Below are 27652 nucleotides of genomic sequence, written 5' to 3' on the forward strand. Positions count from 1 at the left end.
CTGCCACAGATAACTGACCAGCTGCAACCTTTAGATAAGTGTTTCTTCAAGCCGTTCAATAACAGTTGATTCAATGGAAAGAAGCAATCCGAGAACATCATCAAAATCAGAATTTGTGGGTCTTGTTTCCAAAATTTGACCAGATGCTTCAAAGCCTAAAAACATGGTTTCAGGCTTCAAGAACACTGGAATTTGCCCAGATGTAAGGTCACAGTATGTTGTGTATCAACTGGATCCTGAAATAAGTCAAGAGTTGTAACATTCAAAACAAAAAAGTTTAGTGAAACCATAAATGTCACTGTGACAGGAGAGAGAGAGAGAGAGAGAGAGAGGGGGGGGGGGGGGCGGAAGAGGGTATAACCCTTACAAACCTGTGACTAAATGTAATCGGATAGACCCATTCTCACTTTTAATAACCTCAGAACAACACAGTAAGCTCATTGCTGAAAAAGAATAACCTCAAAACAAAAACAAAAAAACAACAAAAAAAGGCCAAACAGTGAAGAGCAAGGAAACTACAGCTCTGACCAAAGTTGTAGCAAGTGCATGAAAGAGAGAGGAAACTAAGGAGACTGACTGTGATTCTCAAATCTCTTTGGAGAGTGTTGACAGCCTGGGTGATGTTGACCCTTTTGAAGAGTCCTAACCAGAGTGTACTGTAAAGACTCATTCAGCACATGTAGATGGAGGGGATAATATCTTGGCTAAATGTCAAGGAAGAAAGAGGAATTCATACAGCTACTAATATGTCTGCACCATATGAAAAGATCTGGAAAATGATCTAGAAGTTATGTCTCCAGATTTGTGGATACTTGATAATTATTAGCATTTATAATGAATAGGTCAAGAACATAGAAGTATGTGTATCTTATTGATTTTACAAAATGTGTAATCATAATGATGAATTCTAAACAGAAGGAAACTTTATATTACAAAAAGAAAGTACCATCACCAAATCAACATGCTAGAAAAGTCCTTCAGTTTATATTATGAATACATATTTTTGCTTCACTGAGAGAGCCCATAGACTGCAGCATCACAAAGTATCTGACATGTCTGGACATGTTATTGTTGCTTTGGTGAATTTCATTCCGTGTCTAACAAGGGGACTATCAGATTTAGTAATTATAGATTTTGATGAATTTCGGTTATGCTGTAGAGGGATCTGTTATGACTACATGGATAGCAGGTTTTCATGTGACATCCCCTAGTTTTGAGAAAAGAGATATTCAAGTTTTATGCATATCTTCTACACCTGTAACGAGTTTGGATCAAGCAAGTGCAGCACAGCAGCTAGGGTTTATGGCTACCTCGCTAACAGTACAGGTTTGAATACTGACACTGCACTTTTTTTTTAAATATTTCTGGATGCAGAGAAATTACTCATAACCAATTGTGATTTTGATTATTTAATTAATACCAATCAAAATGGCTGCCAGTACCAATCCACATACGAGTGTTCCTATGCAGAACCAGGAGTGAAAACTGTCCATGTGCAGAAAAAAAATTTGTACAAGGTTAGTCCTTCCTTTACAGCACAGTATATTACAATGGTGATAGGAAAGGTATTCCCTTATGTTTTCCTACGTATGCAAGAACCGTTCAGGAAGTTTGGTTGGATTGTTCAAAAAAGAGCGGATAAATGGACAGATAAATTAGAAAATTTAATTGTGACCTGCACGAAACCAGGGAAGTTGATAATTGTGCTGTACGAAGAGTTTTTAATATCTATCAGTCTTCTGTTCATGGGACAAGATATGTTTCTGTATATTTCACATTTGTAGGGAAGGCAGACTGATTAGACACTTACAGTCAAACTATAAACTAAACAAAAGCTTGCATCTGCACCATAAAAATTACCCCACAAAAGGGCACTCCACTTTGTCAGTCCTGTGATTTTTGTTTTTACAAGCAGGTTAAAATTTTCATGAAAAAAATTCAGAATGCTTCCACCTTGCTAAAGCCTAATAGAGAAATTGTTTAGAGACAAGATTCCATAAAAAATTCATTCTTTGATTCAGCATAAATTTAGTACACCTGCATTCACAGTATGGTTCACATCAAAGTCGATCGAAGAAAGAACGGTCTATTTGAATTTGAAAGAACTGTGTTTTCTGGTATCACTTCTGAAAAATCAGTGTGCCTACAGGGTAGTACTTTTCATTAAATGTGCTTAGTGCTCTACAAATCACTGTTTCAGTTGCTTACACAACAAATGCCATCAAAACCTCTGTTCTAGCATGTCAAGCCAGGTAAGCAATAGTGAGTAATATGGTTCTGTATTGTATGCTGTAACAAATGGAATACACATCTGAAGAAAATTTGTTTGATTTATTAATAAAATTACCATGGCAAAAATGGTAATTTTTGAATAATTTTGCCTGACATGTATGACTTAATGATATTCTGCACAATAAGAAAGAAAGAAAAAGAGAAAAGGAAGGAAAAAATATATAACTACAGAGGCAGGATTTGAACCCTTATTGCCATCGTGGTAGCCACAAACCTTACCTGGCCGAAATGCAATAAACATTACAGGTATTGGGGGTACGCATAAGTTGACAACATCGATTTTCTCAGAAACTAGGTGCTGTTGCATGAAAAGTCTCTAGCCATGGACCCAGACTTGTCAAAATCCATGATTAGGTCTGATGGTTCCCTTGTAAGCCAGATGTGTTGAAATTTGTGAAGCATAGAAGGAAGTAGTTTCGTATGTGGATCTGTAACATACAGGGATTGACTGGTGGCTAATGAAGTGATAACCAGACATTAGATGTTGCATTTCCAGTTCCATTTGCAGATCAAAAAGTAGTTTATGGATGTGCGTTACTGCTAGAAATTTCTGTGTTCTTTTCTCTCCCTCCTGCGAACTATTTATGAATCAGAGTGGCTTGGAAAGGAACCAGGATGGCTTTGGCACATCAAGAGCCCCAGAATCAGTGCTCTTCTTCAATGTGTATTCATCGGAGGGTTGGACAGTTTTGTTTCCAGGCTGTTCTTATTTGTGAGGAGCTTGAAACTCTGTTTTTATAATCCACAGAATTAAACAGCCTGAAAACAGGAAATGGATGATAAAACTATTCAAATTCTACATGTTTCTTGTTGGACCACTAAGCCAAAGTGCTAATGCAAAGACAAATTTGAATGCATGTTAAAAATTGAATCTTTTAACAGTGAAATGTAGTGAAACAAAGCACCAAATGGATAGGACAATGCACAAGTGTACAACTGTTACACGTTTCTCCCCATCTATGCTAAAGAGACTCCTATGTCTGCAGACAATGGCCCATGTGCATGAATTAGAGGCATGAGTGACTTTGCACTGGTGCGTGCACCTCCTCCCTCTTTGCGCAATGGCTGGATGCAGATAGCGCACCCAGAAAACTGCACAGGTGTAAACATGCATTAAGAATGTCATATGTTTCTCATACTTTTGACCAGCCATCTCATATTTAACATTTTCATTCAAAAAATGATACAATGTTTTTATTTTTCTAGTCGACATAATTTGTAACTTCAAACGATTAAATGAAGAATCATTTTAAAGCAGCTTATACTCCCTAACATCCACAGGTTTCCCCCATCTTATACTCCTTTTTCAAATGATAGCGCACAGCACTCATTCATCCCTTTCTTTCAGATTTTATCAGGCAAAATCTAGATTTTAGCTAGTGCCTAGCCATCATCATGCGCTATTTCGTAGTATAAATTCATGCCCTAGTATGTCAGTCCCCTGTTGTTCAGGCTTCTGTCACAGTAGTCTTGAACAAACTGACCGAAGCCCAAACAACAGGAAACTGATGTACTAGGACATGCATTGATACTATGAAACAGTGCATTGATAATGGCTAGGCTCTAGCCAAAATCTAGATTTGCCTCATAAAACTTGAAAGAAAAGGACAACTGATTGCTTGAAAGTCCTATCACAGTCGTTGAGTGCACCCACAAACCTAATGGAAGGTAACTTGATGGTTGTATTCTTCTTCATCAAAAAATAGTTGTGATTTTTCGACACACCTCTTTAAAAACCTTTTTCCATCTCTGATGACAAGGACTGCTAGTTTTGTATTTGGATCATTTCGTTTCTTCCATGTATTTTTGCTGATTCTGTCATCATTTTTTATGTCTTCTCATTGCTGTCCATATGCCAGGCTATTGTCAGAATTCAAACTGAACATAATTATTGTGTGTTTGTGTGTGTGTGTGTGTGTGTGTGTGTGTGTGTGTGTGTTTTTGGTGTTTTTCTTTCCCTACATTGTTAGGTATGCACCTTTCACATTATTTTGTTTGTGTGTTGTCATTACAGAATACGCTTGATCAGTTGGCTTTCCAGGCACTGAATGGTTTTACTGTGCTTTCAAACATGCTTAATTTGGCTATGGATGTACCTCCAAACATGGCTCCATACTTGTCTTCCAAGTAAGCTAAAATCAAAATCATAGCAATCGGTCTTTATGTACACATACTAATTCTTTTTACCAATTTGAATTAAATGGTGTAGTTTCTAATATTAATTATGTCTTTTTCAGATGCTATGTAACAGTATGTACGTCATATACTCTTGCTTGCCAAGCAAATGAAGTAAACTGCAAATACGTTTTGTTTAGCAATAAAGTGAGCACAGTATTGGACCTTCTTCACCACAGATTAACAGTAAGTTATTGTTGCTGTTCTTTTGGGAAAAAAATTTTCTTTCATTTTACCAGATGAAGGTTTTGTAGCATATAATGCAGTAATTTTTTCACATTGATTCCTGTTTCAGTTATTTGTTATGCAGCGTTTTACCACACCACCTGCCATTGGATGTAGTAAAACTTCTTGAATTTTGTTTCTATTACTGTACAGTTTCGGCTACAGACTACCGATATTTTTAAATGTAATCTTGGAATAAATATAAGTAGCACTTATTTGAAGATAAAATAACTACAGATATATTGTTGAAACAATGTACAAAAGAGTACTTAACGTGAGTGTAACCCAACTGAATGGTTGTACATGTGGCAAAGTCCAAGAACTCCACACATATAGTAGTGAATCATAGGAGATTGGTCCAGCATGTAATAGAAGTGAACTTGGGTATGATACTGCTTAGCTGAAATGCACAGTAAAAGAATCAAAGTAATGAAAAGTTTTACTTCATCTAATGGAAGCCAGTGTGATAAAAATTATTGTTCAGATGGCTTGTAGGGCTGACCGATAAACCTAGTGATAAATGCACCATGACCAAATGAATGGTAGGTGCTGTGCAGGCACCCTTAAAATCTCTTAAAATCGCATTAATTTTGGAGCTTAGATGAATACACAAGGTATCCTATTTCTTAAATGATGTCAAAGTGATAGTGTATCCCACATTACCTCAAGAGCTAGGAAGCTATTCTGGATAAAAAATATTGGGACAAATCTGCAAGTCAACACTATTTCACACAGAATGGTAAATCATGATTTGTGCATATGGATGATGACTATCTAAAAAACCGCACAATTTTGTAAGTACTAGCTTACATTCTAGTTGTCACTTGAAACTGAGTTTGAACTATTTATTAACGAGAGCCATAATGTTATAGACAGGTATGAACCACCAAGTATTATTGTCTTTATTCTATGTTAATTACAAACAGAACTGGCAAACCATCTACAGATTTTAAGTTTTGTGTAGATTTTTTATATTTTTATATACTGTAGACTGTGAAGATATCAAATGTACAGCTGAAATTTGTTATGACTGTCAATATATAATATGATTGCATCTAAAAAAAAAAAAAAAAAAAAAAAAAGGTATGATACATCAATCATCTTTCTCTGTAGACAGAACATTGTTTCTTCCAAATATTTCTTGAGAGTGAGAATGTAGTGGTATGGAAATGATTAAGAGCTGCAGTATGTAAGCAGTGTGGGTTATAGTTATTGTCAGGTATTAATTATACTCTGAAATGTCAGATGGACTTTCCACTTCATATATTAACTGGCAGATGATCCCCCTGGGTGAATTGTAGCTAGGTTCTGTTTCAGATTTTTTCTTGATTTCACTAGTTGGCCAACACATGTTTGTGCATAGACAGCTTTGTTCTGAGGTGATGAAAACCAAATTGCTGCACGTAATGGGCAGGCAATACATGGCAGATGTGCCAAGACAGCCCATGAAATAGGAGTCTCAGCATGAAACTGAAGCCATTCAGTGTTTCAAGAGATAATGGTTACCCACTGAGTGACGTATACTGCAGAGAGAAGATACACAGAGCACTACAACCTTCATTGTTGACCACATATTTTCTAACAGAAATTAAAAGCTGCCACCTAAGTGGATATATCGACTCAGGCACAACCCAACAGCTTCTACAAATGGAACTGCAAGGCAGTCGCTATCCCCACTTTAATAACATGTGCCGACCAATTGCACAAAGTGCTGAGACCATAAAAATACTGCAAACTGCATAATAATAATAATAATAATAATAATAATAATAAGCATCATAAAATACAGTAAGCAACATCTCATAATGCTCATTCCCATCAACATTGCTACTGATAAAGAAAGTGAAAAAATGGAAGCGTATAAGAACAGGTCTAAAACTGTCAGCTCATTCCATAGTCGTGTTTACTGATGAGTCTGAAAAGAATCCTTAAATAAAAGTAAACATATGTGAAGTGTGTCAAAGGGAATCATCAGTTCATCCTCTGAACCATCAGCTCCTATGTGTACACAGTTTGGGCTTTGGGCAGCAGGGAAGTGATGAAACCTCACCTATCAAATTACTTTGATACTGTAATGAAACCTGAATGGGACAGTGAACATATAGAGGAGCTGCAACTAATAGCACACAGAAGCTGATATTATTTAAGACTCCAAGCATCACATTTTAAAGATGTTGACACTTGTATGCTAGGATATTACGGTCTCCACCAAAAGGAGGACATAAGTGAGGAAGGAGCTAAAGAAGGTGTTCCCATCTTGTTAATGAAACATACCTTACCTCGCCTGTCACCCTCAACATCAGCTTGCAAGCAGTCTCTGTAATAGTTTATGTGCTGTTTCGGTAACTGCACGTTTATCACACATATACTCTAATAACACCGCAGAACATGGGGCTCTGACAGTCCTTGAGGCACAGCTTCCCTGTTTGTTCCTAGAATTGTTTGAGATGGTGCAGCGATAAAATACTGGTCTCATGTAGAGAAGGATGGCTGTTCAAATCCCATCTGACAATGCAGATTTAGTTTTTCCATTACTTCCATAAAATTGCTTAACTGTAATGTCGAGATCATTTTTTTTTTTTGAAAAGGACACAGCCGATTTCTTTCCAAAATCTGCATGTGTGCTGTATCTCTAATAGCCTCGTTGTTGGTGGGATGTTCAACCCATCTCAGTTTACATTGTTCAAGACATCTCAATAAGTTCTTCAGCTCTCATACAGCTCAGTGAGAAATGGATGACGATTTACACTAGTGACTGTTCACAGTTAGGTACACTTTGCAGACTGGGCAATGCCTAAAAGGGAACTGTCAAAATGGATATTGTACAGCCAACCAGCTGTATTTGAACAGTGCAACAATTTCCAAAAATGTGTGTGTCTCATCATAATTCACTGATTTATGTTCCACAGTTTCCAGGCTAGCTATTTATATATTCTGTTCTCTTGGTGCATAAATAATGCAACTAGGGATTGATATGCACTTTGTGTAAGTCCAAATACATAGAGCTAGCAGCTGTTTGGGTCGAGGACAAGGAACTAATGAACTGTTAAAAGTAGCAGGATGAAATGTGACAAGTGATGCTGCACCAAGTCAGCTGTTCCACTATCTCAAAACAAATATGGAAATCTATCATAATGATTTCCAGATAGAGCAGTCAGCCACCTCTAACAGCTATGCTGAAAGAAGGATGTCTTTCCAAACAGTAACTGCAGGCCACTCAGAGATTGGTAGGACATTTAACCAAGACTACAACCATCACCAGCCTGGATCAGGTCTCCTGTAGAGAGGGTTACATTGGACTTTTGATACAACATTTCTGAACCCCTGCCAATGGACTTGCCGCAGTGGTAATAACGGTTCCCATCAGATCACCGAAGTTATATGTTGTTGGGCTTGGCTGGCACCTGGATGGGTGACTGCCCACTGCCAAGTGTTGTTGGCAAATGGGGTGCACTCAGCTCTTGTGAGGCAAATTGAGAAGCTGGTTGATGGTGAAGTAGCAGCTCTGGTCCAAAAACTGACAATGGCCGGGAGAATGGTCTGCTGATCACACGCCCCTCCATATTTGCATCCAGTGACGCCTAAGGGCTGAGGATAACGTGGCGGTCGGTCAGTACCATTATGGTCTTGCGTTAGTTTAGTGTAGTGTTTATTTCTGAACCCCCTTTTATTTGAGAGAGAGAGAGAGAGTGGACGGGGGGGGGGGGGGGGGGGGGGGAGGAGGAGGAGGAGGAGGAGGAGGAGGAGGAGAAGAAGAAGAAGAAAATACTGAATCAAGTGTGGCATGCTGTGGCACACTGACAGAAAATTAAGTGAAGTTATTATAGAAGTTTTTAACTGTGGCAGACTTCACAGTCTCCCAGCTTATGGAGGGAGGCAGTATGGCCACCATCCTCAAAATCACAGATGGAACAAATATCTAAGTAATTACAAAGGTATTGGCATAACATCCTCAGTTCTGAGCTTATATTTTATGAATACAAAGTTTATATTGGTTATCAGTGCATTGTTCTGTGACAAAATAAAACTAAAATGCCATACTAAATTAAAAATTGAAACAATGGAAACCAGGTATCAACAGTGTAAGAAAAAGATAGATTGCTGCTCACCATAAGATAACACATTGAGTTGCAGGCAGGCACAACGAAAACACATGTACACATCACCTTTTGGCCAAAACCTTCATAAGAAAAGGAAACACACAGACACACATTTGTTCTTACAAGCAAGCACACCTCACACACACATGACCACTATATTCAGCTGCTCAGACCAGGATTCTGGTCTGAGTTGATGGAGATGGCTGTTGGGTGCATGAGGTGTGCTTGTGTGTGTGTGTGTGTGTGTGTGTGTGTGTGTGTGTGTGTGTGTGGGTGTGTGTGTGTGTGTGTGTGTTTATTTATTGATGAAGGCTTTTTGGCGGAAAGCTTCTGTCTTAAGTGTCCTTTTGTTGCCCGTCTACAAATCAGTGTGTCACCCTTATGGCGAGTAGCACTTTATCTTTTCCTTAGATTAAAAGGTCGGTGTGACTCATCAAAATTTTAGGATATGTTCAGAGTGAATACTGTTTGTTAGAATATAACTGGAATACATGCACTACCCAGAAAACTCAGTATTAAACATCTAAATGGTATGAAACAGTGGCACTGGAATGTGAAAGCGTAGGTCATTGCTGAATTGTAGACCCAGTGCTGCACAGAAAAAAGTATCTTGCTGTATTCTTGTGGTGAAATAAACAGTCACTCATTCAGTAGTGTACTGTTAACATATTGTAGGATATTCTAAGTACATTGTACTTAAAGTTGCTAAAAACAGAGAAATTATCTTTATTTCTCATAGAAATCCAGACTGTATGATGAACAGCTTTCTTCAACAAGATACTACCACCTACTGGGAACATGCAGAAACGAAAATAAGTGATGGACGGAAGATACATGACATAAAGTGTAATATGCAATCAGGTACAGACAGTTCAGTTTACTCCTTGAGCCAAAAGAATAATAAAAGTTGGATGTAGCATATATGTTACATAGGCAGGTGGTTAAAGAACTCTGTAGTGCAGACCTTGAAGCAAAAGGCAACTGTTGCCTTACCTGGATCCTAAAGATGAGGACTTTCCTTAGTCAAAGAATGTACCAGTTCAATGCTGTCTTCATAGAAAAGTCACTTGCATAAGTGCAGCAGCATCAGGTTGTTGATGGTAGATCGATACTTCCTGAACCCACGGTGATGGGTTCCTATGAAAAGAGCATTAAATTGGCACATGCATTGATTTAGATAAATTATACATTTAGGCTTCATCAATTTGTTTTTCATGATAGGCTGCCTGTGTTCCTATTGTCATTTCTAATATAAAGCTGTATTCGGTCATAAGATGGTAAAGTCGTGCTTTACATATTTGAGTAGCAGAATGAATTCCCTTAAGAAATTATTTTAAGTGCAACCCTTTCCACTATTGCCATCAGTCAGTTCCATATTCATGGACAATTCTGGATGTTTGTACCCTCCTTCAACCTGTGTCATTTCAAACTAATGGTAATCGAGCTAGAGGAAGGGCTACACAAACTAGTTTTAAATTTTTTTGCAAACTGGTGTGCACATGTTTGTTTGTTTATTTTTATCTGCTCTAAAATGGTTCAAATGGCTCTGAGCACTATGGGACTTAACATCTATGGTCATCAGTCCCCTAGAACTTAGAACTACTTAAACCTAACTAACCTAAGGACGTCCCATAACACCCAGTCATCACGAGGCAGAGAAAATCCCTGACTCCTCCGGGAATCGAACCCAGGAACCTGGGCGTGGGAAGCGAGAACGCTACCCTACGACCACGAGATGCGGACTTATCTGCTCTCATCATCATCATCATCTTCATTTACCTATTTACCAAATGAGGGATGCCATACCAAGATTCAACATGGTTTCTGGCTCTTAACTTTGTTGCATGAGCACCCTGAAAGCAGGCTTTTTGAAGGTGAAGGCAAGGTCCATGTTAACACTTATCATCTGTAAGTACAGCAGCCCTAGGTCTTGGGGAGCAGACAGGGTGCACATACTCTACTATTCAAGGTTTAGTGAGATTGTAGATGGCATGTGGGTGCTGAGCATACAGATCTGTGGGATCTACTTGCTCAACATCCTCAGTGCAATCAGTCGTGATGGCATTAGGCTGGCCGCAAGCTCTCACAGGCCCAGTTGCATGCACAGCTTTTGTACTGTGGCTGTTTTGGTTGTCACTTGGCATCAGGTGGCAGCTCCTCTTTTTGGCATACAGGTTCTTACTTGTACCAGAACCAGTAAACCACACTTTGCACACCCTGTTGTGGAACAAGTTTCATTACACATCTGTAACAAATATTGGTTCTTTGAATTTGTGAAACTATTTTGCCACTTTTCCAATGATTATGATTTCCAGTTTCCAAGCCATCTTCATAAGAAACTTGTATAAACTTACTTGAATATTTTCATTTGCTTAAAATGTATCCCATCAAAATGACTTTACATTGATCCAAAATCCTCAGCCACTACTTCAAAAGTAGGTTTCTTGTGTATCTTATAATTATGTGCTACATTTCCCCGCTATTATCTCATAATGCCAAATCTTCTATTTGTCTTCTGCGTAAGTCTTTTTTAAATTTTTGAGAACAATAGGCCTATCCTTGTTCAAAATAATTATTCTCTAATTTCATTGTAAATTATGTGAAAAAAAGGTTATTTTTGAGAATTTTTGGATGCTTACAAAACCATATTTTCATAAGTTACCAGTACAAGTGTTTTGGATATGTAATTTATTTTTGTTGCAAATCAGTGTTTGTGGTTTGCAGTTGTGCCAAAGAATGCATCACCTCTCAATTTCATTGTATATCAATGCACATACACATGTGTTTTTGAGAATTTTGGAAGCTACCATTGTCCTTAGTAAAAACTACGAGAATTTGTAGTAAACTGGTGTTTTTGATTTAGTTACTGTAGCAGATTTTCTAACAAACATGTTATGTAGGATCTAGTTTCCCCTCAAAGAGGAGTAACTGTATATATTATCTGCATTTATCATAAATTAACTCTGCTTTTGAGTTTTCCAACAACCTTGAGGATTGCCCAGAAAGTAATGCACTGCGTTTTTTTTCTCAGCCGAAAACAATGCTACGAATGCAAAACTTTAGATAGCATAGCTGTAGGATATTTTCTCACTGCAGAGAAAGAAACTGTGGGGAATTTTCACAAATGCTTGTGCAAAGTCTTCAGAGCATCTGCTGTCGACAGAAGCACAACTAGTCACTGGGCACAGAGGGTGAGGTAATCAGAAGGCGGTTCAGCAGAGCTCCACAATTTATAGCGGTAAGGGAGACCATCCGTGGCTGTCGCACCTGACCTACCTAGCCCCCTCGGACTTCCACTTGTTTGGGCCATTAAAGGATACCATTTGTGGAAGACATTTTGAGGACGATGAGGAGGTAATTCACACATTTAAGCACTGGCTTCACCACCAGGACATGGACTGGTACTGACAGAGGGTATACATGCCCTTGTTTTGCACTGGAGGAACCCATAGAACGGGATGGAGATTACATGGAAAAATAGCACCATTCTTTCCTGTGTGTAATTCTCATTATGTTCAACAAAGAATTGTTGAAGGAAAAAAACTATGATGCATTACTTTCTGGACAATCCTCTTATAATTAACATCAAAATGTCTTAGGAAACTGGTAATTTTTACCACAGATTTTGTGTTACTTTAATGGAAATCTCCTTTTGTGTATTTGCTTCAGTTCTTGTATGAAATTAGCAACCCTCTAGCTCAACAGATTAAAAGATAATCAACAAGCTTAAATTAAAGTTTTTTGTTCGATGCCTTTTTATACATTGCACCAGCCAAAACACAGCCCCACTGTGAATGCTGTTCTTGAACATGGGATGAGTTGGTTGACATTTGTAAGCAGCTGGAAAATCGCGCTGACCACTGTCAAACAATTGGCAGCTGCTGTGAATCGGTGTGTTAGACGAGCTCCTGAGAGTCATGTACCTGTGATACCAATGCCAGGTGTACCTCAAGTACTATCCTGCCCTGTGGGTCATGTCTCGTCTGTAGAAAGTACAGGTTCTGTCATTACTCATCCACTTGATTGTAAGTGGCATTTCAATGGTAGATCTAGCTGGCCTGTACAGGGTGGATGAGCACCAGGGAGGACTCAAGGTGTTGTTAAGTCTCCCCAATCTACAAGTCTGAATGCTGTCTTTCACTGAAACCAAAAATGTGCACTCCGTACGTATGCCTGAGCACCTCATTCAGAGGTTTGAGGCCTCCCTCAGGCATGGGTGTATGTGTCATCCTTAGCGTAAGTTAGCTTAAGTAGTGTGTAAGCTTCCAGATCCCGGATTTCCCGGGTGAAAATACACTTTTTCCGTGTTAAGTGACAGTATACTATACCTCGGCGCTGTAAAACTTATCAATCCTTAGAATGTTTATGGTTTTATACACAGATGTAGAATTTGCCAGCACTGTAGAAAATGAAACGGAGGGTGGTGGCGGGGCGGGGGGGGGGGGGGGGGGGGCGGGAGGGAATCACGGTTTGGAAAGATCTTTAATGTGCAGCAACAGGTACGCTGCATTTTTTCGTGTTACGGAGGTATAAATTCGAATTCCACTGAACACTTCATGTTACTTTCCGAAGCAATGAAATCGAGATTGCGACGCGCTTTTGTAAGCCAGTCATAGCTCATGTCACGTGATCTCGCCATCTGATGACAGCATAGGACACGTGATTTAGTCAGCCAATAGCAAGATCACTCTTAAGTAGCGCGAACACACACACAAAAAAAGTTAATGGTTTAAGTTAATATACATAGTGTTGCTACAAGAAAAACAAAGCTTTCAGAAATAATATTGGTCACTAAGATTAATAAGCTGCAAGAGAAGCTAAGCTTCCACATATAATGCTGATCTTTTTGCGCGCGTTACACTTTAAGATACATCACACAAATGTGCCAGTAAAATTTTTAATAACGACGTAAATGTCTGATCTTCTGGGCTCATAATTCTTCTAGATGGTCGTCTTCAAAGAGTTGATTTTTAAATAAGAGTCAAACGCTCTGTGATTTAAGAAATTCATCGTACATTCTTCCACATAGTTCTTCTTGCGTAAAAGGAAATTTACTTTGAAAGTAATACTTTTCAAACCACCATAAGCAATATTTTCCCGTGACCTGTTAGAAATTGGTTCGTTTCAGCAGTTGCCAGAGAGCGCCAGATAACAGGTGTCACTGCGCCTGCGCAGCTACGATGACTCAGGAAGCCCGCATGTTCGTACGTGTAAAACATTAAGGGATCTTGCGTTATGTCATAAAAGAAACAAGACACCACAGGATACTTCAAGAGCATCTGAATTTCGTGAACCACACTAAAATACATAATTCGCCTTAAAGTGGACAATCGTATGTCCAGATTCGGATGTAAATTTTCTTGAGTACCAGTGCTGCATTATCTCATGTTTGGCTCTTTATTATGGCATAATGCCATACGAGCTAGAAGATGGAAAACGTGCACTTGAAATGCAGCGAACAGTTGAAACTAGCTAACAGTGTGAAATTAAACACTTCGTTTCAAATAAAGTGACTGCCTCGGTGCAAAATCTCTTTAGCAAACCGACAAAAATAACTTCATTGTTCTAATGTTTGACTATTAATGTTTGACTGCCAGAAAGGTGGAAATAAAACCTGAAACTAACAACATGTTTTAGCCTTCCGTAATTATGCGAACGTATTTTAATTCATATGGTAGCCCCTGGCCACAGAAATTCGTTATGTTTTCATTTAATGTGAGAGCAATAAACGAAGAGGAATCATCAAAATCACTAAACGTAAACACAGGTCACGTGGAGACTACCCACCTCCCCACTACAACTCAGACTGCTCTGTACATCAGCCCTGGACCTACGATATTTCCGAACCGGGACAAAACTAGATAGTGGCACCCAGCCACACTTCTGTAGCCAGAAGCGGGAGAAAGTACTACTCAGACGCGACTCAACTGCGCATGCGCAAGAGCTCGCCCGCAACTGCTCAAATGAATCTAATGTAAAAACACTGTCACGTCACGCTCATTGGAGGCAATTTGTTGTTAGGAAGCACTGCATATTCTTCCTAAAGCCTTTGACACACTTTGGTTGGCAGACGCTTGTATGAGCACTGTGTTTTGTTGTTGTATATGGCGCAGTTCCATTGCAACTTAAGTTTTATTTTCGTTTTTTTCCCTCTTGTTCATGTTTTGTTGCTGCAGTATTATTCTGCAGAAGCGGGATACAGTAATATCCTTCGTTAGAGTATTGGTTATTACCAGTCAAAATCACAAAAATTTAACTGCTAACTAAACAATGAAAAATTCCCGGAATTCAAAAAAATTCCCGGAATTCTAAAAAATTCCCGGGTTTTTCCCGGTTTTCTCCCGGACGAAAAAATTCCCGGGTTTTTCCCGGATCTCACGGGTCGTATACACCCTGGCTGTAGATAGAGAAACGCTGAATGAAATAGGTTTGCATGTCAAGAGAACAATGTGTGATGGCTTCAATGACTACCGCAGCAGAATATTGCCAAATGGTATTTCAGAAAACCCAAAGAAATTCTGGTCGTATGTAAAGGCTGTTAGTGGCATCAAAGGTAGTGTCCAGTCCCTAGTGAGTGAAACAAAAACTGAAATTGAAGGCAGAAAGCTAAAATGTTTACCTCCATTTTGAGATGTTCCTTTACAAAGGAAAACCCAGGAGAATCACCCCAATTTAATCATCATATCACTGAAAAGACTGAAATAAGTATTAGTGTCAGTGGTAAGGAGAAACGGCCAAAACTGTTAAAATTGAACAAAAGCTCCTGGGCCCAGTGGAATCTCTGTCAGATTCTATAATGAATTTGTGGCTGAGTTAGCCCCTCTTCTAACTATAATCTGTTGTACATCCCATGAACAAAAAACTGTGTCCAGTTCTTGGAAAAAGGCAGAGGTCACACCTGTCTACATGAAGGGTGGTCGAAGTGATCCACAAAATTACTGTCCAGTATCCTTGACATTGATTTGTTGTAGAATCTTTGAACATATTCTGAGCTCAAACATAATGAGGAATCTTGAACAGAATGACCTCCTTAATGCCAACCAGCATGGATTCCTGAAACATCGATCATGTGAAACCCAACTTAAGCTTTGGATCAAGTGAATCTGGTAGATGCAGTATTTCTTGATTTCCAAAAAGCAATTGACTCAGTAACACACCTAAGCTTATTGTCAAAAGTACGATCATATGATGTATCAAGTGATTGTGACTGGACTGAGGACTTTTTGGTAGGGAGGACACAGCATACTGTCTTGGATGGAGAGTCATCACCAGTAACTTCAGATGTGCCACACAGAAGTGTGTTGGTACCCTTACTTTTCATGCTGTATGTAGACGATCTTGTAGACTATATTAACAGTAACATCAGGCTTTTTGCAGTTGAAGCAGTTCTCTTTTATGAAATACTACATGAAAGAAGCTCTGCAAAAATGTTCAGTCAGATCTTTATAAGATTTCAAAGTGGTGCAAAGATTGGCAACTTGTTTTAAATGTTCAGAAGTGTAAAATTGTGCACTTCACAAAACAAAAAAACATAGTATCTTATGACTATAATATCAATAGTCACGCTTGGAATCAGCCAACTCCAACAGTCTGGGTGTAACACTTTGTAGGGATATGAAATGGAATGATCACATACGTTTAGCCGTGGGTACAGCAGGTGGTAGACTTTGGTTTATTGGTAGAATACTGGGGAAGTGCAATCAGTCTACAAAGGAGATTGCTTACAAATCACTAGTGTGACCAGTTCTGGAATATTGCTCAAGTGTGTGGGACCTGTACCAGATAGGACTAACAGGGGCTATTGAACATATACAATGAAGGGCAGCACAGGTCTTTTCAATCCATGGGAGTGTTACTGAGATACTGAAGGAACCAAGCTGGAACACTCATGAAGATAGATGTAAACTTTCCCAAGAAAGTCTGTCAGCAAAGTTTCAAGAACTGGCTTTAAATGGAGACTCTAGGAATATACTACAATCTCCTATATATTGCTCACATAGGGCTCGTGAGAATAAGATTAGAATAATTACTGCACGCATAGAGGCGTTCAATCAATCATTCTTCTGATGCTCCATATGTGAGCGGAAGTGGAATGAAACCTAATAACTGTACAGAAGGACATGCCCTCTGTCATGCACCTCATGGTAGTTCACAAAGTATAGGTGTAGGTGCAGAAGTGGTGGTAAATTTTCAGTTCGTTACATGGAGATATTTAATATGTGTTACTGTGTTCTGATGTTTGTTGCTAACACTGTAACTGAAAACTTTTTTCCTTTATATTTTGTCATTAATCTGTATACGAAGCTAGTTGTCATCAACTACGCACATCAAAAAAGTTTTGCATCACCCTGGCGACCAGAACCACTTAACTCTTTTCCTCATGATTCTGATCATTTCCCAGAGTGTTAAAACATTGTTCTACCTAAATGAATTCTCTAACAACAGGTCAGTTCGCTTCATTGACTTTGGTAAGGATAAAGGGTTCTTCAATTGCATTGTCGTCACACTCTTCTTAAATGGAACACACTTATTTACTTCATCTGCATTACTTAGCTAATTAAATCCTAGTTCATGGGTACTGCTGTTTAACCATTCATGGATTTTTTTGTTATCTATGCCTCCACTACCAGAAGTCAGTGTCCTAAACAAATATACACATTTGAGTTATAACACAATACCTCACATTACACTTTATGTTATCAAAAATCACTGCAGTGTACACAGATAATTGGCAGCCCGAATAACCAGCATTTGGTTTATTTGCTGATAACTAAGAATCTGAAAAAGACATTATCATTAGTGGTGCATATCATCACGACATTTCTCACCCAAGTTTTGAAACTACATTACAGAACAATAAATTAAAACGCTCTTCATTCTTGTGACAACACAATTTTATTTTATGTCCCAAATATTTTTCACCTCAGTTGTGACACATGCATAATTTTATCTGTTTATTGCTTCTTTTGGTACATTACATGTGTTTCATGGCTATCATATGAAATGAAGCATGTCGTAATTCCTACAACTGATTTGTTCTGAGCTGTACTTAATTAGTATTTGGCTGCTAAATGAGTTGTTTTCTCCTAGCATCGGAATGGCGCTTAAATTCCATTATGATACTTGATAGAACTCGTGATATTATTTGCATGTCATGTTCACTTGCTGGGAAGAAAATTTTTGCAAACAGGTCATTACTAATCCACACATTTCTCCCTCATGCATCATATTTTTAATATTCTTTTGATTCGTCAACAACTAAAATATTAAAATTATGGAAAAATGTTTACAAATAGGGTTAAATATTATTCCTGTTTTTCAAAAACGTTTTGCATGATTAAGTACTTCTCCTTTTGATAATCTTTTCTTAATTTGCTGGGGTGCTCTAAAGCACTTCAGTCAAAAACACCACTTTACCACCGTGCTTTATTATATTCCTTCATACAGTGAAAAAATTATATACTCACTGTAAGAGCGACTTGCATTAGTGCTTCTCTTTTGTTAGATGATGACATATATATACTATTGTAAGTAATACATAAACAAAATGAATTCACATGCACGCCTTAATAGAAAAACTGAGTGACACACTTGTAACGAACCAGCCGTAGCTGCCAGATGACATCACAGCTCACGATTCAGTATGGCGGGCAAAAGTGCGGGACGTCGATTTTATACCTACAAGGTACAGTGCATGTGAACGTCAATTGCCTTCAGCTTTTCATTGTTCCCAATAAAGAAGTATGCCAAATATGTCTATAGGAGAGCTTGTAAGCGTGCTGGAATGTTACTGCTGGTGTTTGCTGCTGGAGAGGACTTAACCAGGATACCAATTCCGTGAATGTGATCTGTCAGTCATATGTTCTTAATCACATTTACCTTTAAATCTTCTCTTTCTGTACTTGTGTCGCTGCTTAAGTTGTGCTCCTGCTATGGATTGCTACCCGTAGCTATATCGAATTTCTCCACCGTCTGCAGGAAAGCATTGTGATATGGAAGACTTACGTGTGCTACCAACTAACTACGAAATCGTGTAACCACTCCATTTCAAAATCCGTACGTATTTAGCAGTTCCCATAACACCATCAATGTATCATTTAAACATTCACATTTAAGCTCTCAATAACCAAACTTGTCGATAGATCATTAGTATTCCAAAGTAAAGAAGTAAGCAAGAAATTTATTAAGTAATCCTATACAACCTTCTTTTTCTTTTTTTCTTTTGGAAAAACAGCCATTATCGTCTCGACCTCTTCTTCTTTGGCATCCACGGTAGTGCAAAGTCGTGATCTCAAAGTGTAAACAGCTCATTCCCATTATTAAAACACTTGCCCTCCATCACATCACGTGGCAGTGTAGTGCTTAAATTTGCATTTCATGCCTGCGCAAAAATAATAAAATAAAATGTACGCACTACTGCCACAAATCAAGGTTTCTTCACGACCATTTTTCATCTGCACAGTAGAAAGGAAGTGGAACATGTTGCTACCTTGAACGGCAACATGTACTACCAAAGTACTAGTTTTTTAATATAAAATGAATGAAACTATGTGTGAGACCTTGTTTAGTGAATTTCAACTAAGATTTATTATTATACATTCCTGGAAATTGAAATAAGAACACCGTGAATTCATTGTCCCAGGAAGGGGAAACTTTATTGACACATTCCTGGGGTCAGATACATCACATGATCACACTGACAGAACCACAGGCACATAGACACAGGCAACAGAGCATGCACAATGTCGGCACTAGTACAGTGTATATCCACCTTTCGCAGCAATGCAGGCTGCTATTCTCCCATGGAGACGATCGTAGAGATGCTGGATGTAGTCCTGTGGAACGGCTTGCCATGCTATTTCCACCTGGCGCCTCAGTTGGACCAGCGTTCGTGCTGGACGTGCTGGACGTGCAGACCGCGTGAGACGACGCTTCATCCAGTCCCAAACATGCTCAATGGGGGACAGATCCGGAGATCTTGCTGGCCAGGGTAGTTGACTTACACCTTCTAGAGCAAGTTGGGTGGCACGGGATACATGCGGACGTGCATTGTCCTGTTGGAACAGCAAGTTCCCTTGCCGGTCTAGGAATGGTAGAACGATGGGTTCGATGACGGTTTGGATGTACCGTGCACTATTCAGTGTCCCCTCGACGATCACCAGTGGTGTACGGCCAGTGTAGGAGATCGCTCCCCACACCATGATGCCGGGTGTTGGCCCTGTGTGCCTCGGTCGTATGCAGTCCTGATTGTGGCGCTCACCTGCACGGCGCCAAACACGCATACGACCATCATTGGCACCAAGGCAGAAGCGACTCTCATCGCTGAAGACGACACGTCTCCATTCGTCCCTCCATTCACGCCTGTCGCGACACCACTGGAGGCGGGCTGCACGATGTTGGGGCGTGAGCGGAAGACGGTCTAACGGTGTGCGGGACCGTAGCCCAGCTTCATGGAGACGGTTGCGAATGGTCCTCGCCGATACCCCAGGAGCAACAGTGTCCCTAATTTGCTGGGAAGTGGCGGTGCGGTCCCCTACGGCACTGCGTAGGATCCTACGGTCTTGGCGTGCATCCGTGCGCCGCTGCGGTCCGGTCCCAGGTCGACGGGCACGTGCACCTTCCGCCGACCACTGGCGACAACATCGATGTACTGTGGAGACCTCACGCCCCACGTGTTGAGCAATTCGGCGGTACGTCCACCCGGCCTCCCGCATGCCCACTATACGCCCTCGCTCAAAGTCCGTCAACTGCACATACGGTTCACGTCCACGCTGTCGCGGCATGCTACCAGTGTTAAAGACTGCGATGGAGCTCCGTATGCCACGGCAAACTGGCTGACACTGACGGCGGCGGTGCACAAATGCTGCGCAGCTAGCGCCATTCGACGGCCAACACCGCGGTTCCTGGTGTGTCCGCTGTGCCGTGCGTGTGATCATTGCTTGTACAGCCCTCTCGCAGTGTCCGGAGCAAGTATGGTGGGTCTGACACACTGGTGTCAATGTGTTCTTTTTTCCATTTCCAGGAGTGTATATTTATTTCCAATCAATAGAATTACTCTAATCATAAAAAGGGTCTCTGTTCTTACCTCGGACAGGTGCATAAACCCTCCCCCAGGATGACGAAAGAACTAAGACAAATCTGCATGTTATCAGAGCATATAACAACCATACATATATCGAAAGTACCATTTATAGTTGAACAGCGATTCACTATTAAAAATCTAAAATACAACAGGTAATGTGTATATTGACTTGTACACCATAGGTCGTATGGGGTTGCCTCTTATATCATACACTGCCCGTACAAATTATGTAAAGTCGTAGCACGTACTAGCGCACCGTGACCGTTCATGGTAGGCGTCAGCAGTGTTATAAAAGATGAGCGGACTACTGAATAGGTCAGTTAGATGTCATCTTCGCAACAACGCAATATAGTTTGACAGTGTTTGAATAAAACTGACATTGTTCCCACCAAATGAACTTATGAGCACTCAAGAACAACTGACGGAAATAAACTCACACACTCACTCCCATTTATGTAAGTAGTCTTGTATATCATTCACATAAACAACTGTACAAACCATACTCACACTTGAATATGCACGTGCTATTAGCCACGCTTCCGTTACAATACGCCACAGTATTGTAGTGAGCCTCATTCATTAACAAGTACAGACAGTTAATATGTCAGTAACAAATTTATAATTCACTACTTTAGTGCAATGCAAAGTGGAGCAAATGAATCTTGGTAAATGATGATTGAATTTAGTTTAGAAACTGTCGGAACTGACAGTTACAACTTTTCAAATAACAAATGATTATCTGTTGCTGTTACTTCTCAATGATGACTAGAAACACAAAGCTGCAGGTTCCTTAGAAAGAATGTGATCAGTGAACACAGCTCTTAGAGATGAAATACAATCATCTCGGTTTTGCGTAATGAGTCATCCGAGTTTCTGTTAAGTGGTAATTAGCACCTCCCTGCTTCCTTTGTCTTCACTTCACAGGTAGGTTGAGTAGTAGTACATTACAAATGCCTTGGTCATGTTCTGTCTCCCTCTCCCCTCTTCCCACATTGCATGATTCTGAATATGAACGATAAACAGAAAATGACGTCAACAAATGCAGCGCCTGACTCTCCCGTATTTATATTTTACAGATCGATTAATAGCAACATAATTACAGGTTTCTATTATCAGTTCAAAAATGGTTCAAATGGCTCTGAGCACTATGGGACTCAACTGCTGAGGTCATTAGTCCCCTAGAACTTAGAACTAGTTAAACCTAAAACATCACAAACATCCATGCCCGAGGCAGGATTCGAACCTGCGACCGTAGCGGTTTCGCGGTTCCAGACTGCAGCGCCTTTAACCGCACGGCCACTTCGGCCGGCTCTATTATCAGTAAATACATTCACATTGAGTTATCACGTTAATGCAGTGCACAGTTTAACTTTCACATTTCAATTCTGTTAAATATTGCTTCTATAGTTATAACTCAGAAAATTCTCACATTGCCTTGTACCAAGTACACACTGCACATACACCCGGTCACCCAGTGTCTTGTGGCACTTCTTTATACGCAAACTTTTGTTACTTGTTGAAGCTGGGCATTCAAGCTCACTATAGTGGGACGAGTATCTTGGACGCCACTTCTATGTAGGCACAATTTTGTGAAGGGCAAAAGAAAAGGAGTAAAAGTAGAATGAAGTAGGAGGAAGAGGAAGAAGAAGAATCAACTCTAATTATGCCAAGTGAGGCAACAAAATGAAGCTGTAAAGAGTATATTTTGCGATTGTTTGGTTTATTACGACTTTGCGTTGATGTAGCAGTGAAACAATGTTGAAGGTAATGCGTTATTGTTGCAAACAATTTGACTTTGAACAGTGTGTTTTCCGTGTTCGGAATTTGTATCACACAAAAAAGGTTATTTAAACGTGTACCATTTACTTCATAGTAAATTTATGTTCGTCTCTAGAAGTAATAAAGTGGAGTGATCAGGATTAAACAAACCAAAAAGAATTATGATGCCCATAGGTGTGGAGCCCAGCCCAGTCCAGCACTGGGTGCCAATTACACTAGCTACAATTGTTCGAGCTACCTGTAATACAAAAACAGTGCATCTGAAAAGTTTTATTCACGTAACACTAATAAGTACTGTTTCATATTCTGGCTATGGATTTTACACTCCCTTATTTCTCTCTGTTATCAAAAAACAAATAAAACACTAAAATTCTAAACACTCTACCTCTTTTCAACAATTAAACGTATTACACGACACTCAATTTTCTTGCGGGAGAACAAGAAGCCTTTCTAATTAGACAGACAAACGCTTGGGGTGTCGAAGACAACAATGTCGTGTGTTCTTAATTTCAGTTTGTAACTTTCCTCAGTACCGTAAATCCAAACATTTTGCTTTATCAGGTTTATTCGCATTTTGGAAAGTTTTCCACATCTATATCCATTCTCTGCAAATCACTGTGAAATGCATAACAGAGTACTTCATTTTACCTGTTATTTTTTATTTTTTCCTGTTCCATTGGTGTATGGAGCATTTGAAGAACGATTACTGAAATTCCTCTTCCGTGTTGAAATTAGCCTAATCTTGTCTTTATGATTCTATGACAGCTACTTGTTGGAGGTTGTAGTATATCTCTAGATTAATCACTTAAAATTGTTTCTTGAAACTTACTAGGCAGACTTTCGTGGGATAGTTTACATCTATCTTCAAGAGACTGCTAATTGAGTTTTGTCGACATTTCTGTTGTGCTCTCCTGTCAGTAAAATACCTGTGACAATTCATGCTGGCCTCTGTATGTGTTCATATCACCTATTAGTCGTGTTTGTCAGGGGTCCCACACATTTGAGCAGTTTTCTAGGATGGATTGCACAAGCTACTTTGGAGACTGATTGTGTTTCTCTAGAATACTACCAATGAACGACAATCCACCACTTGCTTTACCTATGACTGAGCGTATGTGATTGTCCCCACTTCATATCCCTACAAATTGTTACACCCAGGTATTTATATGAGTTGACCAATTCCAGCCGTGACTCACTGATATTGTAGTCATAGCGTACTATGTTTTACATATCTGAACGTTTAAACCAAGTTGCTAATATTTGTACCACTTTGGAATATTATTAAGACATGGGAATATTTGTGCAGCGTTTTTTGGACAGTAATTCGTTATAGGTAACTGCTATATCTGCGATAAGTCAGAGGTTACTACGAATATTGTCTGTAAGGTCATTAATGTACAAATCTCTTCGTTTTTCCACTTTCTGTACATGCCTCCTCAAACATTTTTATATTTCTCCTCCAGTTATTATTCTGCTCTCTTTGTCGTGTATCCAGACTAAAAATTTTGTCTTTTTAAATGGTTCCAATTTTTAGTATGGTCATTCTCGGTCACCTATTATTTTTCTACTTCTTTCTTTCATGTTAACGCAGAAACTAGTCTCCCATGCCGTTTTCGTTTCTCTTTTTAGTGCATTACTTACTGCCTGCTACGAACTCTTTCTGCACAGAGCGAGGCAGCGCAGTGGTTAGCATAATGGACTCACATTCTGGAGGATGGCGGTCCAAATCCGCGTTCGGTCATTCAGATTTAGGTTTTCCGTGATTTCCCTAAATCGATCCAGGCAAATGCCTTGATGTTTCCTTTCAGGGGCACGGCCGGTTTCCTTCCGCGTCCTTGGCACAATCCGAGCTTGTACTACGCCTCTAATGGCCTCAATGACGACGAGACGTTAAACTCAATCATCCTTCCTTCTTTCCTTACTCTTTTTGCAGTTGAGAATATATTCTGTTAAGGGATTTACGTATCCATTGTTTAATTGTTCAGTCTATCAGAAATAACGTTGTCTGGGCGATAAACTGTATGAACGTCGGGTACAACTGTCCAGTTCAGGCAGCCCACTAACTTGCATGAGAGGCTAATTTTTTTGCGACGATAAATAAAAGCATATAAAACGCAATCTTTAGTGGCTTGCGGGGTAGTTTTTGGTTGTAAGCGTTTAGGACACACACATTTTATAAAAAACCTTTTCTTTACATATGTTTCATTGTAGTATCTTGCGTTCAGTATTAGCAATTGTCGACAGTTCCCCCCCCGTTCAAAATTTATAAAGCGCCCTTTTCACAACGAGGTGTATTAATCTATTTTGCAATGTTAACCGCTGCGCCGAAAGAGGTGGCGCAGTAGCAAAAGGACTTGACTAGAAGAAATTTGGAGGAACGGGGCGCAGATCACAGGCTAGCTCTTCCTATTTCAGTTTCCCACGTTTCTCTAAATCACTTGAGGTGAATGCCAGAATTATTTCATTGAAATTAACACGGCCTGAACCCCCCCCCCCCCCTCCCTCCTCCACAATTTTTTCTTCATTTCATTGATAGCGGAATAAGAGCTGGTATTCTCAGAATGACTCTTTTACTATGCAATGGGGATTGTGCTGCTCGGTTAGAGATTATGGGGTCGAGTCGCCGTCCAGCACCCAGTTCTAATCTATTAGGAAGTTTTAAGAACTGGTGTTGTCAGCTGGGAATTTAATAAAGAACGATCATAATGTTTTACGGTCACAATTTCTCGCTAGAATTTAATCTCATAATATTTTAGTAGCTTAATGTGTAACAAACACGTCGTAGTAGTTTCATTGTTGGCAATCTGGTTCCCGTCTGGGCAGGCGTGCAAGCTAAAACATGTTCAGTACCACATACCGCAACAATGGAGGTGTCGCGCGATGAACAATATGCAGCTTTGCAATTCTGTTTTCGCCTCACCGAGTCTTCATCTGAGACCTAACCATTGTCAGAGGACGCTTATGGAGGTCTCTCAAATAGAGCGAGGGAAAAACAATTATCTATATGCCTCCCAATGAGCCCCGATTTGTCATCGTAGACGTTACGCGAAATGTACGGTGGCGGCTGTAGCATCATTCGGCACTCAGCCCTGAATGCCGTTTCTCTAAATTTTCTTAACAGTCTTCCTAAAAAAGAACGTCTTACCTCGAGAGATTCCCATTTGAATTCATGAAGCATCTCCGTAGTACTTCAGGATGGCTGATTGGTTCAGTGATCGTTTCTAAATTAAAACTGAAACAAATGAGCCCTCGGTCACCATTATTTTTAGTCTTATTGACCAGGTTTTAATACTTCTAAGAGTACCTTCATCAGTATTAAAACAATTAAAATTGCCTATACCATAGTTACAAATTTATAGGAGAAGACATTTTTATATAAAAAAAAGTGTAAGTACTGACTAACAATAAGAGACAAGTGGCAGTACTTACATGTCACATATAAAATAATTAACAGGCCAGTAGGGCTTTAGTCACAAAATATGTAAAAAGGAATGCTCGAAGGCGAGCCACTGTGGGCTGCTTGTACCTATACAGCCACAGGTTGCAACGGACTGAGGCGCACGCGTTAACAAGTGTGGGCAGGTGAACATGACATTGCATCGAGGGTGCCATCTAGTAGCCGCAGGTACAACTTTCCTACTAACATTCAAGTGTAGACAGACGAAAATTATAATGAATATTGTTCAGTGAATAATGTAAAAAGCAATATTTTGTTTAACAGCGACAGATAAAGTAACATTTTGTTTGCATCAGAGCTTACAAGTACAGTTTGAAGCATAAAAACGTCATTACAGAAAATACAGGAAGGGCTGAATGACACAGCTTGTAGAAAGCGATATAACATGAAATACAGCCAATAAACCATTTAATAAATGAAAAATTATCAGTTAACTTAGATGGAAAAAAACATTTCGGTAAATTGCAAAAGGAGACCCGAAATTAAATGTCAAGTAACGGCTTTATACCGTTGAATTTATTATTGCGCAATTGTAGCTGTTCATTGAGAATGAGACTATCATTTCGAGAAATATGTTTAAAAATTTCTAAATCCTCCAGAATATCTAATTTACATCCTTTCTTCTCGGTGTGCAAAACGTTGATATCGCAAATAGCTTTAGGCGCGTGACCTGTAATCAGAAGATGGTCGGCAAAAGAAGAATTTTGGATACTCGTGCCATTTTTGCTTAAAAGGTGTTCTTTAAATCTGGTTGTAAAGGCACGTACTGTTTGTCCTATGTAAGCCGTCATATGTGAGAACGTGGGGTACGGAACAACCACATGAAGTTGTACAACATGAGAGGGGCTCTCCAAAATTTAATGTGGGTTGTGCAGTTTCACGTGGAAATGTGTATGGTCAATTTTTGTTTGCCGAGAACACTGTTACAGGAAGCACATATCTCGATATGCTTGAGAACTTTCTTTTCCCACAGTTGGAGACTGATTCGAACGACTTCATTTACAAACAGGACGGGGCACCACCACGGGAAGTGAGGGGATTTTTAAATCAAAGGATTGCTGAACAATGGATCGGTGACACTGGAGCAGACGATACAGCCTTACATAACTGGTCTCCAAGGTCACCGGACCTGACTGTATGTGATTATTTCTTGTGGGGGTTTATAAAAGATCCTGTTTATGTGTTTCCGTTACCAACAACAATGATTGAACTGTTGTTGTTGTTGTTGTCTTCAGTCCTGAGACTGGTTTGATGCAGCGCTCCATGCTACCCTATCCTGTGCAAGCTTCTTCATCTCCTAGTACTTACTGCATCCTACATCCTTCTGAATCTACTTACTGTTAGTGTATTCATCTCTTGGTCTCCCTCTACGATTTTTACCCTCCACGCTGCCCTCCAATGCTAAATTTGTGATCCCTTGATGCCTCAGAACATGTCCTACCAACCGGTCCCTTCTTCTTGTCAAGTTGTGCCACAAACTCCTCCCCAATTCTATTCAATACCTCCTCATTAGTTACGTGATCTACCCATCTAATGTTCAGC

General features: G+C 39.7%; 1 protein-coding gene across 1 annotated transcript in view; it reads left to right on the forward strand.

The window, feature by feature from the left end:
• Positions 1–27652, forward strand: part of LOC124799056 (S phase cyclin A-associated protein in the endoplasmic reticulum) — a 621352-nt gene that overhangs the window by 179324 nt on the left and 414376 nt on the right. The window contains exons 21-22 of the mRNA XM_047262594.1: positions 4307–4419; positions 4530–4653. Coding sequence (XP_047118550.1) covers positions 4307–4419; positions 4530–4653 — 237 coding nt within the window. The remainder of the gene's footprint in view (positions 1–4306; positions 4420–4529; positions 4654–27652) is intronic.

This window comes from Schistocerca piceifrons, chromosome 5, assembly GCF_021461385.2.
Source record: "Schistocerca piceifrons isolate TAMUIC-IGC-003096 chromosome 5, iqSchPice1.1, whole genome shotgun sequence".
Classification (NCBI taxonomy): Eukaryota; Metazoa; Arthropoda; class Insecta; order Orthoptera; family Acrididae; genus Schistocerca; species Schistocerca piceifrons.